This window comes from Marmota monax, unplaced genomic scaffold (assembly GCF_021218885.2).
Source record: "Marmota monax isolate L192 unplaced genomic scaffold, Marmota_monax_Labrador192_F-V1.1 WCK01_AAM20220418_F8-fsc00370, whole genome shotgun sequence".
NCBI lineage: Eukaryota > Metazoa > Chordata > Mammalia > Rodentia > Sciuridae > Marmota > Marmota monax.
In genome coordinates, this window is record NW_026693560.1 from 777,384 (window position 1) to 791,450 (window position 14,067).

At 64.3% G+C, this 14,067-nt stretch overlaps 1 protein-coding gene across 1 annotated transcript in view; it reads right to left on the bottom strand.

Moving 5' to 3' along the window:
• Positions 1-6,165: 6,165 nt before the first annotated feature.
• Wnt7a (Wnt family member 7A) overlaps positions 6,166-14,067 on the bottom strand; it is a 30,068-nt gene continuing 22,166 nt past the window's right edge. The window contains exon 4 of the mRNA XM_046458728.2: positions 6,166-7,122. Coding sequence (XP_046314684.1) covers positions 6,643-7,122 — 480 coding nt within the window. The 3' untranslated portion in view covers positions 6,166-6,642. The remainder of the gene's footprint in view (positions 7,123-14,067) is intronic.

Below are 14,067 nucleotides of genomic sequence, written 5' to 3' on the forward strand. Positions count from 1 at the left end.
CAGGAAGGACATAGAGACCCAGAGAGGTGGGTGGCCTGCCTGTGGCACACTGTCCCAGGTGGCAGCAGGTGCCCTCGTCCCCCTTGGTCATATGCCCACGGCCATGGCGTTAACAGGCAGCCACTTCAGAGCTGCGTGGCCGGGGGGACATAGCTGTCGCCGGGCAAGCAGTGGGGTCAGTAGTGACGGCCAGTTGCTGTCCAGGTATCAGATCGTGGTCACCCTCGAGGGTCGCAGCGTGTCACCCTGAAGATCCTGCTCAGGTACCCCCAGGTGTGTGACGCCCTGGTCATTGGGCACCGTTGGTCCAAAGTCTCTGAGGTCACAGTCCATGGGAGGAAGCAGCTGGTCCCCAGGCCAGAGATGCCACCAGGCTGGCCTGGGTGGCTTCAGGGCGCTTGCTGCTGGGTGGCCGCCCGGGTCTTCTCCGCACAGCCCCGGGGAGCTCAGGACCCCGCGTCCACCGCCTGGACCCCCGTGTGTCTCTGTGCCCCACTCCTTCTCCGGCGCCCACTGGACGGTGCCGTCCCTTGTCACAGTCCTCCTGGTTTTGAGGCACTTTGCCCCCGGAGTTGACTTTGGTTTGGGACACGGGACAGTGAACAGCGGCCACCTTACGGGGTGTCATGCAGGTCCTGGCAGAGTGGCTGGCTTGTCACCAGTGCTAGGCAAACAGCAGGGTCAAAGGGAGTCGGAAACACCAACCTGGGAGCCACTTGGCCCAGGCTCCGGTCCCGGTCCCTGGGCCCATTTCTGCCTGCTGTGTGACCTTGGGAAAGTTGCTTGGCCTCTCTGTGCCCGGCTTGTGTGGTTGTTAGACCTCCTGTGGGGGTCCCTTCGACACCCTGGACGCGCCCACAGCCAGCACTCACGGGTGGTAAACGTCGTCCCCTGTCATTTCCTCAAGCCCCCACATCCCCTTGTCCTCAGGGAGGGGGTCAGAGTCCGGAGCACCGTGTGGCCTTGACCATCAGCTGACCTTGACCATCAGCTGACCTTGACCAGGGGCTGACCGACCTCACGAAGGAGAAAGTTGGTTGAGCCCCGGGGCGTGAGGAGCCGCCTTGTCTTGTCTTCTCTGCTTCCCGCCCAGTGGAATGTCCCTTGTCCTTGTCACCTCCTTGTCCATGTGACCGCTGGCCGTGGACAGCATCCTGGTGAGGGTGGTCTCGTGGCGGGCGAGAGGCCAAGTGTCCCTCTTCTTCAGCTTTTGCCGCCCCCACGGCCTCTTGCTTCGGCCCCACTCGGGGTGGTCACTCCGTGTCGCCCGCTGTGACCGTCCAGGGGACTCGAGCTGGGCAGGAGCCTGGGCCTCCCAGGGCAGCGTCCCTGTCCCTCCACCTGTAACTGGAGCCGCGGCCCGGAGGCCGATCGCACAGGTATCGGTTGACGGCCACTGTCCCACTTCCCTCCCTAGGAGGGCCAGGTGACAATGGCCACCAGTCCCCGGGGCCCGGCCCCCCCCAGGGAGAGGCCGTGGTGCTATCGGGCCACACGATCTCGGCCTCGAAGGCCAGCCCGCCCCGGGGACACCGGCACAAACGGGGCCTTCACTGGGTGCCAGCGCCCGGGACCCGCCGTGCCAGCTGTGTGTCCCCCCATGTGACCTGCGACTCACACACCTGTCCCCCCGCCCGGCTTCGCCCGTGAAAGCCCTTTGTTCCTCAGCTCTGGGGGAGACGGGTCCTGGCACCGTGAGGGGCGCTCGCCCGCCACAGCCCGGGGGCCACCTGCCTGGGGACCCTGTGGCTGACCCCCTCTCCGTGGGGACCAGTTCTGGGCTGGGTGGTGGCCCAGGGGACCAGGAGCTGCGGCTGCCCAGGCAAGGCTGCCTCGTCCCCCCCTGTCACCACCAGGTCCTTTGTTCTAGAACCTTCTGGGCAGCGCTCGGGAGAGGCCAGGGTTTGGGCCCAGTGCTGACCCTGCCTCCCTGGTGGCCCCGGGCAGCCCCTGCCCCCTCTGAGTCTTTGTCATACTCGAGCACAGAATGGGGACCATGCTCTGTCCCTCCCAGGGGACCCTGAGATGGCACTGGCCAGGGGGTGGCCGGCCACAGAGCTGGGCAGAGGGTGGCCGTGTCCATGTGAGGTCTCCACCTGGGCACGGGGCACAGCCTGCGCTCGGCCCTGACACTGGGTGCCAGGCCTTGGTGACTGCACCGGCCAGGGAGGGGACCAGCCGGGGAGGGGACCAGCCAGCGAGACCCAGTGGGACAGGGACCCGGGGAGCCTGGGACCTGGCGAGGTGGCTCTGCTTTGAAACGGGTCTGAGTTTACAAGGACCCCAGGTCCCAGCGGCTGCTCGCGCCCAGGGACAGCTGGTCCACGTGTGGCCTTCACGTTCGGAGGCTGGACGGTCCAGCCTGACCGTCCCTCGGCCATCAGGGGCTTTGGTCTCAATTTTATTTTTTATTTGTCCACATTTTTCTTTTTGGTCCTGAGGATGGAATCCACCTGACCCCTGAGCCCCGTCCCCAGCCCGTTTTTCTATTTTATTTAGAGACAGGGTCTCGCTGAGTTGCTGAGGGCCTCGCTAACTGGCTGAGGCTGGCCTCCACCTGGCGATCCTCCTGCCTCAGCCTCCGGAGCCGCTGGGATGACAGGCGTGGGCCACTGCGCCCGGCTGACCATGTGACTGTCCTTTGAAAGCCACTCTGTAGCTGGCTGAGGGTGCGGTGCCCAGAGCCAGGTCATCTGGGCTGCAGAATTCCTCAGATTCCTGTAGAATGGTGGGTCCCGAGGGGATGGGGGTGGAGGGTCTGCACAGAGAGCCCTGCCTGGACCCTGGGGACTGTCACCACTGCGTCCCACCCTGGCCATGGATGCTCAGCCCCCAGACCACGTGGCCCCGAGGAGGAGCAGGGCCGGGCCCGGACACTGGCCCCTCCGCCTTGGCAGCCCCCGCCCCTCAGCTGTCCAAACACGGGGACCCCCCAGGAGCGGCCCTGGGAAAGGCTGGGGCGGCTCAGGAAGCCCCTGTCCCTCGGCTTCCGTCCCTCCGGGGTCTGCTTTGCTCTGCAGCCGCTGCCCGCGGTGCGGGGTGACCTGGCCCGGGCCCAGCTGCTTCCCCCGAGGGTCCGGGAGCGGCAGCGTCCTCTCCTGCCAGGTCCAGGTCCCCGCCCAGCAGCAGGGACACGCTGTTTGTCACTCTGTCCTCGACGCCCCGGGAGGCCGAGGCTCGGGGGGACACGTACAGGCAGGTTCCTAAGGCCAGCTGGACCTGGGCACGGCCCTGGGCCTCCCTTCCCCAGAGTCCCCTGTCCCCAGGCCCTGGAGTGGTCACCTGCAAGTCCAGGTCCCCGGCCTCTGGCTCCCTCTGCCTCCCCTCACCCCTGTCACCTGCATAAATCAGCACCTGCCTCTGAGCATCTGGGGACTCTCGGTGGCCCTGATCACAGCCTTCCCTGGGGACAGTGGGGACAGGCCACCGCTAAGCTGATTGTTTTAGGCTGGCTCAGAACGGCCATCCTCCTGCCTCAGGGCCGTCCAGGGACCGCTGGGGGGGGGCTTGAGCAGATTCCAGCCGGGCTCAGCCCCCGGGATGCGGGGGACAGAGGACGGTCCTCCCAGGGCCTGAGGGAGGAGCTGGCACTTCCTGTCCTCCTTCCCGGCTTGACAGGTGTGGCTTCTGGGGACAGTCACACAGTGCTGCTTCTCTAAATGCATAGGATCCAGGGCGCCGTGATGATGGACCACCCCAGGGTCCCCTCCGACGTCCCCAGCTGGAGCCCGGGGGACCCCATCTGCACAGCCTCACCCGGGGGGTGGGCTGTGTCCCCAGAGTGAGGCCGGTGGGCTCCCGCTGGTCGAAGCTCAGGAAGCAACTTGCACAACCGTCCTGGACGCGTCTGTCCACGCCGGCCACCCCTGGCCCTCGGCGGTCAGCGAGGGGGTGGCACTTTGGAGGAGATGTTTAATTCTCACCCTTGACCTGAGCGACTTCCGTGTGTGCTGCTTCCAAACACAAAGAAGGGCTGGCCCCGGGGACAGTGCCCACCCTGGGTCACCATCAGCGCCACGTAGAGATAAATAAGTGGCCCGTGGGGAGGAGAGGGGACACCATCCTGGCTTCTGATCCCTGTCCCCGTCTGGCTCTGGTGTGTTCCCGCCCCTGTCCCCTGTTCCCTGGACGGGCAGCCTCGCTGGACAGCCAGCCCCCAGCTGTGTGGAGGACGGGGCGGGTGGGGTCAGCCAGAGGGGCTGCGCTCAGAGGAAAGGCAAGCCACGTCCTCTCTGCCTCCTCTTTCCCTCCCCTTCTCTCCTGGTGACAAAGCCGTGACTCCTGAGCAGCCCCTGGGCCTCGGGGGAGAAATTTGATGGACCCCACAAGCGCCAGGTGGAGCACAGTTAAAATGGCCCTGGGAGCGGCTTCAGGAAGGGCTGGATCAAGCACACAGGGTCCATCCCGGCCTCCCATCCAGCGTCCACGCTGCTGCCAGAAGCCTGCTTCTCCTGCCTTACCTGCGTCTCAGAACCACTCGGCAAAACATGGACAACCTGATGACCAGCCTTGACATGGGGCAGGAAGGAGAGTCCGGCTTGAGCAGGGAGGGGAGTGGCTCAGGTCACCGCATGCTGGGACTCCAGGAACTCCGAGGAGGGGACCATCTTGAAGGGAGGGAGGATGGGGATGAGTATGGCAGTGAGACTCAGCTGGGAAGCTCCAGCGGTGTCCACAAGGGAGCAGGGACATCCAGAATGCTGGTGGTCACCAGGTGCCAGGCCCCAAGGACCTCTGGCCACAGCCAGGAGCTAAATGATTTCTGTTTTGATGGGAGACGGTGCCTCAAGCCCTGCCCTGTCCCCCATGATGCCATACCTCGGGCTCCAGAGTGACAGGCCTCACCTGCCCGGCCAGAAGCCTCTGAGCCCTGAGCAGAGGAACCTTTCTTCCTCATAAGCCCACGGCCTCAGGCATTGTGTTACAGTCACGGAGAGCCGACCACAAGAGCTTTCCCTGCCTTGGTGTCTGAATGTGACCTCCCAGCAGGGGGGTGGCACTGGGTCTCCTAACTGCATGTCCCCACCCAACACACACACATTTGTGAACACAGGGAACCTGCCATGGATCAGGTGACAGAGACTGCAGGGGACAGTGGAAATTCAGTTGTGGTCCCCGGGCTGCCCTGAGCCATCTGCTCGGATGTGACCCTGTCCTTGGGGTGGCCCATGTGCCTTGGGCTCAGCCCATGACTGGGGTGTGTCTGTCCCCCTCTGTAGATGTCCGCCGTCTGTTGGCTGTAAGGGCCCTGTGGGCCTCGGCCAGGGGTCTGTGTCGGGCCTGGGTCTCTGTGCAGGCCGGGCATGGGGCTCCCTCCGCCACCCCAGGGCTGAGCTAGGGGTGGTGGCCAGGGCTCTTCTGGTCTCCACAGCATTCCCCCAGGGCCAGAAGCGTTGTCCTGGCGACCAGTGGCCGTCTGTCAATGGAGCCCATGGGCCTGTGACCACGACGAGGGGGCTGGCACTGTCCCCACGCTCCCCTGCAAGGACGCACCTGCCCTTGTCCCTGGCTCCTGCAGGCACACGCCGCAGCTGAAGCCCAGGCAGGTGGCCTGGGGACCCTGGGAACAGGCCCGGGGTCTCTGTTCTTTCTTATTCAACGATGCTGACCCCACTGTGTGCCAGACACAGGGGACCCAGCAGCCACCAGCAGCCACCAAGACAGTCCCCGCGAAGCTCAGGCTTCCACCAGAGACCCGGGGCGTCTGTGGACTGTGACCAGGAATGAGTGAAGTCAGGGGCCACGGAGGGTGACCGCACCTTACGGGAGGGGCGTGTCCATGTGTGTGAGAGGGGCGTGCCTATGTGCATGAGGGGCGTGTTCATGTGAGGGGCGTGTCCATGTGCGCGAGGGGCGTGTTCATGTGAGGGGCGTGTCCACGCGGGAGGGGCGTGTTCATTTGCATGAGGGCGTGTCCACGTGCTTGGGGGCGTGTCCATATGTGAGAGGGGGCGTGCCCATGTGCGTAAGAGGGGCATGCGCAAGGTGTGTGTTTGTGTGCGCGTGCGCAGAGCTCTGTTCACCCAGTGCAGGGCGGGCCGCCTGCAGGACCGACCAGGAGGAGCAGCTGCGTGAGGGACGTCCCGTGCGGCCCCCCTGGTTCCAGTGACAGCCCCCTCCCGCGCAGGGCGCCCACGGTGGCCTCAGAACACGGACCCCACCAGGTGGAAGGATTCTTTTTAATTAAATAAATTAATATCATTTTTTTATCAGAATAAATCGTTAAATATCGCTATGCGGAGCCCGAAGGTCCAGAGTCCTGCCGAAACACTGTGTCCCTGCCACGAGGGACCCGGGGGCTGGGATGGAGCAGCGACAGGTGGGGGGGTGGGCAGAGCCATCCAGGGCCGGCCGGCCTCCGCGGGGTCCACAGGGAGCAGAAAAGCCCAACGGGGGTCCCCTGTGAAGCTCTCCCACTGGGAGATCGCGGTGCAGTGGCAGTCCGGTCCCTCCTGCAATCTCATTTGCAGCCGGTCCCCCCTGGGATCTGGCTGGCAGCCAGTCCCCCCTGCGGTCCCACTGGCACCTGGTCTCTCCCTGCAGTCTCATTGGCAGTCGGTCCCCCTGTGGTCCCACTGGCAGCCGGTCTCCCCTGTGGTCCCGCTGGCTGCCGGTCCCCCCGGAGATCTGGCTGGCAGCCGGTCACTTGCAGGTGTACATCTCGGTGCGCTCGCTGCAGGTGTTGCAGCGCACGAAGCAGCACCAGTGGAACTTGCAGTTGCACTGCCACACGCGCGCGTACTGGTGCGTGTTGTAGCCGCGGCCGCAGCACATGAGGTCGCAGCCGCTGGCCTGCGGCGCCGTCTTGTTGCAGGCGCGGCCCTGCGTGCCCACGCTGCCCGTCACGGGGTCCTCCTCGCAGTAGTTGGGCGACTTCTCGATGTAGACCAGGTCGGTGTCCATGGGCTTGCGGTAGGACAGGGGCTTCTTGATCTTGAGGAAGGTGGGCCTCTTGTTGCGGCTGGCGCGCACGGGCTCCACGTGCACCGCCTCGTTGTACTTGTCCTTGAGCACGTAGCCCAGCTCGCGGAAGCGCGGCAGCGTGGTCCAGCAGGTCTTGGTGGTGCACGAGCCGGACACGCCGTGGCACTTGCACTCCAGCCGCATGTTCTCCTCCAGGATCTGCGGGGGACAAGCACAGGTCACTGGGGGCCTACCAGTCCCAGGAGTCCCTCCACCCAGGCACCGCCCCATGGGGTCCCTGTTTGGCCAAGAGACCAGCCCAGCCCAGAGCTCGCCCAGATGTCCACTCTGGGCCCAGGGATTTGAGGTCCATTTTGCACTGACATCTAAAAACAGGGAGGACTCGTTGGCAAACATGGGCCAACGGGCAACGGCTGGGGTGATGTCCAGACACCTAAGAGCTGGAGAGCTGGGCAGGGCACGGTGTCCACGCCCCTCATCCCAGCCGCTCGGGAGGCTGAGGCAGGAGGATTCCAAGTTGGAGGCCAGCCTCAGCAACTGAGTGAGGCCCTGAGCAACTCAGTGAGGCCCTGTCTCTAAATAAATGCAAAATAAGGTTGGGGACGGGTCTCAGGGGTCGAGGGACCCTGAGTTCAATCCCTGGTTCCAAAAAATGAAGAACTGGGAGAGGTGGGCCCCGCCCACTGGCACAGATGCTGTCCCCAAGGCCAGCCCCTCAGCCCTACCCTGCAGGGGACGCAGTGGAGACACACTGGGGAGACGTTTCCCAGTTCCCAATCACAGGGACACACACAGGACACAGAGGTCTCATGTCCTTGCCCTGTGGAACTCGCCTGGTATCATGTGCACAGTGAATAGGTCCCACAGTGTCCCTAGTAGCCACATCCCCAGGACCTCCAGCCCAGGTGCCAGATGGACGCCCATCCAAGCTGAGAGGACAAAGGGTGCTACCCACACTGCGTGGGCCGTGGGGGACAGAGACAGTGAACCTCACCAGCCAGCCCTGGGGACAGGAACGAGCCTCGGAGATGCAGGGGAGACAGAAGCTCGTCACTAGAACCAGGACCTGGCTTCTTTCCATCAGGCTCAAGGGTGGGCGGGACTGGACCCTGTCCCTTAGGAGCCCATTGGGGGGATCTGATGAGGACCTCAGATGTGGGGGAACTGGCCAGGGCCACCAGGGTCCCCTGGGGCAGTGGAAATCAGTTCCTGGATGTCCCTGGGGCCACATGTGTTTGAGATGGCTCTTTAGTGACCACTGACCCTCTTAGTAGAGTTTTGCACACACACCGGCTGTCCCCGTGGTAGGACGTGCCGTGGGTCTGACGGCCAAGAAGCAGGTGACAAGATGCCAACGTCCGACTGGCAATAACATGCAGATCCAGGTCACAGGGAGACCTCCACCTCCCACTTGCTGGGGTGGCCGGGATGAGGACATGAGGTGGGTGACAATGTGCAGAAATGGGGATCCTCCCGCCCTGCTGTGGGGACTTAAAATGTCACTTGAGGGACACCTGGAAACACGGACCCCAAGACCCGGTGTCTACAGACACCAAGGGATACGGAGACACGTCCACGTGGAAACCTGTGCACGGACGCCCGAAGCACCTACCAAGGGGACGTGGGCACCCAAGGCTCCCAGCTGACGGACGGGCACGTGGGGTGTGGCAGAGCCCTGTGTGGGTGCCTGTCCCTGTCACCCAGGGAGGGACCTGAGAGCCTTGCTCAGCAAGCTCCAGACCCGGGCAGCAGGTCTGAAGGCTCGTCTGTGTGTCCGGACAGGGTGACAGAGACGAGGGGTGCTGGAGGGGACACAGGGCGCAGCCATAGGTTTCTTCTTAAGGTGACAAGATTCTATACAACTGAGTGTGACGTCACCTCAGTAAGGACAGCTGCTAACAACACGAGAGGCCATAGCTGGGGCAGGCAAGGGTGTGGACAGAGGGGTCTCTAGTGCATGGAGATCACGACGTTCAACTGGAAGAGCTTGTTGAGAGTCGGGTGATGGCAGCCGGGGGCCGGGGAGAGGCGGGGCCGGGGAGAGGCGGGGCCGGGGAGAGGCGGGGCCGGGGAGAGGCGGGGCCGGGGAGAGGCGGGGCCGGGGAGAGGCGGGGCCGGGGAGAGGCGGGGCCGGGGAGAGGCGGGGCCGGGGAGAGGCGGGGCCGGGGAGAGGCGGGGCCGGGGAGAGGCGGGGCCGGGGAGAGGCGGGGCCGGGGAGAGGCGGGGCCGGGGAGAGGCGGGGCCGGGGAGAGGCGGGGCCGGGGAGAGGCGGGGCCGGGGAGAGGCGGGGCCGGGGAGAGGCGGGGCCGGGGAGAGGCGGGGCCGGGGCTGGTCAGCAGGTCCTGTGTTAGACCGGAGCAGTGCGATCCATGGGCTGTTGCACGGTGGGGTGACTGTTCCAGAAGCCCTGCCAGGCCACCATGGGTAGCAGCGGGCTGTACATTTTTACAAGCCAAGGGGACGAGCCTCTGGGTGTCTTCCCCAAGAGTTTAAGTGGCTGTACTTTGGCGTCTGTGAGTTACACCTGAGAAGGTGGTTTTGTTGAAAAAGGCAATGAGAACCGCCAGGGGCGGTGGCCCACGCCTGTCCTCGCAGCAGCTGGGGAAGCTGAGGCAGGAGGATCTCAAGTTGGAGGCCGGCCTCAGCCACGTAGTGAGGCCCTGTCTCTAAACATTTTAAAAAGTCTAAAAAGATAAAAATTTGAAAAGGCTGGGGCTGTGGGTCAGTGGTCAAATGGCCCTGGATTCGATCCCCAATCCCTACCCACTCCCCAAAACGGGAGGGCCCTGGAAGGCTCTGGGGAGACACCAACAGGAACCCTGGGCGCTGGCAGGTGGCACAGGGAGTGTGATTGCTTTGGTGACCCTGGGCACGATCCCCAGATCCCAGGGCTGGCCGCAGGGTCCCGGGTCCCTGGAGCTCCACTCCTGACCGGGTGGCCTGCCCCCTGAATGTCCTCTGTGGCCCTGATGGCCTGAGGCCCTGGCAGCGCTGAATGGGCCCACGATCAGGTGACACCAACCCGACCTGCAAGCGCTGCACTTCGGGAGCCTCAGTGATCACACTGTGTCCCCACTAAGCCAGGCACAATCACAGCTGCCCCAGCCAGGGCTGGTCACCCAGCGGGCACCGGCCTCTCCCCGAGGTCAGGGACAAGAGGACATACGGGAGGCACAGAGCTGCTCTCTCCCTCCCCCAGGCCTGGGGGGCGTCTAGCGCCTGGGCTGCTCCCAGGGGACACTGTCCTCCCCATCTCCTCCCATGGGACGGTCTGGATCCTGCCCCTCGAGGCGTTGCTGGAGACCCCAAGGTGACAGCCCTGTGCCCACCTCCCCAGAGACGGCCCCACGACCTTGCCTAGCAAATGCCCCAACTCAGCCTTTGGCCTGCACAGTCACCTGTGGAATGTTCCGGAAGCCCTGCCAGGCCACCAGGGTCAGACCTGCGAGGCTGGAGGGAGGTGAAGTCTGGCCCTGAGAGGGACCAAGCCGAGGGGTCAGCTGAGGGCTTGAAGCCACTGGCCTGAAGGACCTCAAAACGGAGGTCTGCACGGTGCCTCGGGGTCCCGAGTTCGGGACCAGCTGCGTAAGAACACGGGGCTGCACCATGTGTCCTCCGGCCACCGCATTCCCCTGACCCACCTGCTGTTTTCATAGGTCACCCCCTGCAGCCTCTCTGTCAGGGGAGTCGGACCCCACGGGACCTTTGCTGGGTCCCACGTCCCTTGTTGGGCAAAGTTTCCAAGTTCATCCGTGGGGTAGCGTGTGGTGTGTCAGCTTCCTTTTTCCTGGCTGAATAGTATTCCATAATACAGATGGACACACCTTGTCCACCCATCCCTCAGTGGCTCAGCCGTCCCTCCGTAAACTCTCTTTCACTTCTCAGTCCCAAAATGCCCAGTCACCTGGCCACCCATGCGGGGACATGTACTGCATGGCTTCTCGGTGGCAGGGCGGAGCCGACCCACAACCCCTTGACTCTGGGCCTTTCTGTGGGGCTGCCTGTTCCTTATGGGGAAGGCCCGTCTTTATCACCACTCCAGAGACCCAACACAGCAGGTGGCCCAGCAGGGTCGTGGCCCACAGGGTGTTCCCGAGGCTGGACGCGGGCTCTGGGGACCGCCCTGGAGCAGGGTGGGCTGAAGGGACGGTGCTTACAGAGGCAGAGGGTGGCCCCGGCTGGAGGGGACAGTCCTGGGCCACAGAGCCCACCTCTGTCCCCAGGTGCACCTGGCTGGCGTCCCTCCAGGTGACGGCTCCATCCTGGGAGCGGCCAGGCCTGGATAGGGGCTTCCCGCAGCCTCTCTGGGGTGAGGCCACACACTGAGGCCCGTCTGTCCCCAGCAGAGCCCGGACCTGCTGGGGACAGGAAGGACATTCTGCATGGCCGGTTGGGGAATCCGTCCTCCTCTGACAGGTCCCCCTGGGAAGTGCCACCAGAGCCCAGGACGACTCGGGTGCGGGGCCCACGCCCTGGAGAGGAACTCTCCAGACAAGTCCTGCTTCCAAGGGCCAGACGGAGGTCATCGGGGTCCCCTCGCGGCCACCCAGGCCCTTACGGCTGCCCGTGGGAACAGGGGACTCGCCCGAGGGACTTGGATAGTGACCACAGGGTGGTGGCCCTGATGTGCGCGCTGCAGAGTGCAGTCCCCTCCTCTCGGCCGGGGACCCCGCGCGGGTCCCCTCCCCTCCAGCTGCCTACCCTCCCCAGTAGAGGTCCCCAGCCTGGACATGTCCCTGGCCTTGTTCTCAAGCAGGTGGGGCCTGGCCTTGGGGCTCAGGGAGCGCTGGGTCCCCGCCACGGACACTAGGGTGCCCCTGTCACCCCCCAGGTCCCACCCATCTTTTCTAAGGGTGGCTGGTGACTCAGACCTGTCCCCTCCCCAGAGGGTGACAAAGCAGCCCTGAGAACTGGGTGGATTCGGGACCCGTGCATCTGGTCCCCGGGGTTCAGGTGCTCCTGGATCAAGCTGAGCCTGAGTTCATTACCCAGGACCCCAATGGCTTCTCTGCCTTCTTACCCAACCTGAGTTGAGCCAAGACCCCCGTAGCACCCCGGTGGGGACAGAGGTCCTTCCACACGCGTGGTGGACCCGGCCACACCCCAGGTGGCGGGTTTTAGCCGACAAGCGACTTGGAGCAGGCAGGAGTCGGGAGGCCAGGCGCTCAAGGTGGACAGGGAGCCAGCTGCAGCAGCAGGGATAGGTAGCCATGGTATAAAGTGTGATACCTGGAGCTTAGGCAGCCGTTTTATGACCAACAGGCCAGAAACCCAGAGGCTAGCTGGGCAACCCTGGCAGAGGAGAAGGTCACCACGAAACCATCTCACAGAGTGACCGGGGGGGGGGCCTCTAAAAGAAACTACGTCCAGGCCTTTCTTTTGCAAGAAAAAGGAGGCCAAACCCACGTCATCCAAGCCACGTCCAGTTCAGTGATTTTACTTGCAGCCAAATGCACCTCAGGTCACTTGTTCCCCTCTGTCAGGCAGAAGCAAGGCTCTCCTCCGAGGGGACGTGGGGACTAAATAAGAGCAGGGACGTTGGTGGCCTGGTGCCCCACAAACGGTCACCAGCCTGTAGGAAGTGCTCTCCTTTTGTTCACTGAGGGGCCCGGGGAGCTGGCTCAGGCCGCACCACCGCGGTGGGGCATCGGGTCTAAGTGCTGGTTCTGCCTCCAGTGCTGTGTGGCTCTAGGCAAGTATGTTTCCCTCTCTGGGCCTTGGTTTTCCCCACGCATAGGATGCAGTTAGAAGGAGACAGTAGAGACAGGTGACAGGGACATCAGAGGACAGGGTCGTCAGGTTGTCCCCAGTGTCCCCGGAGTTCTGAGGGGCAGGAGCTGTGGAGACACAGGAACTGGCCTCTCCTTGGGGGCCTCCCTCCTCTGCTTCCTGCCTCCCGTCCCCTCCTGGCCTCCCCCCCCCCCCCCCCCCCCGCTGGCTGCCGGGCTTCCCTCGGCCACAGCTGTGCTCCTCTGGGAAACTCTGGGAAACTCGGGTCACAGTGGAAATGGCTTTTTTTCCTCTGTAAACATCTGGAGTGTTTCCCTTTGGTCACATTCCTTAAGTCACCCGGATGCTCTGACATGGAGCTCCCACCCGGCTCAGGTGGGGACTGCAGGGAAAGCCACACTCCTCTGGGACGCGGCTGTGTGGCCCAGACGGCACAAGGAGGCAGGGAGGCTGGCCCAGCCTCAACCAAACCCGACCTGAGGTCCCTGATCCAGCCGGTTCTGAAGGGAGTATCTGCACGTCACAGCTGCTCCAGTGCCACCCGTGGCCCCTGTTGTCCTGGGGTCAAGGCCCAGATCTACTGCCTGGCCCTGGGGCCTCCAGGGCCCAGCCTCTGCCTCCCTTTGGGGCCTCTCCTGGGCAAACAGCCGGCTGCCTACTAGACGCTCTGCTAGGTCCCGTTCTTGGCTCAGCAGTCTGCCTGGCCATCACTGCCCCACACACCTGGCCTTGCACACGCAGGCTCACACACACTCACGTACACCCTCAGGCAGGAAGGGGGCCCAGGCCCGGCCTCCGCTCTGCCCACCTGCAAACTGGGGCAAACAGCAGCCCCGACCAGGGCGCCCTTCCCAGTCCCATCTCAGACGCGGAACAGCGGAGGCCCAGGAGGCTGCTCCCGGTGCAGCCTCCTGACCTGGCCTCTTTTTCCTGAGCGGCCACACCTGGACACAGCTGGGTTGATCCAGGGGCAGAGGCGGCCTCTGGTGTGCCCCAAAGTGCAGTTTGGGTGGGATCCGTGGCAGGGACACGGACCCGCCACACCCACACTTCCCTCCCCATCCCCGGTTCCTTCACCTGCTACCACGGGGCAGTTTTGTCCCTGCCCTGGGTGGGGGCCTTGAGGGGGGGAGGCCAGGGGTGGAGGCTGAGCCTCACCCATGGAGGCTCTGAAGGGAGGCAGCCCCCCGACCTGCCTGGCAACCTTTTCAACAGAACCGGGCGAAGCACAGAGATGGGGTGTCAGTCAGCGGTGGGCACCGTCCCTCCTGCTCAGGGTGACGCCAGAGTGGGGCTTGACTCGGGGTCCACCTTCAAAACCTTATGGGTGGCACGACGGGACACCTGGGGTCTGCCTGCCACTGTCCCCGTGTGTGGGGGGCTGGGGTGGGGCCTCGTCAATGCCGAGGACCG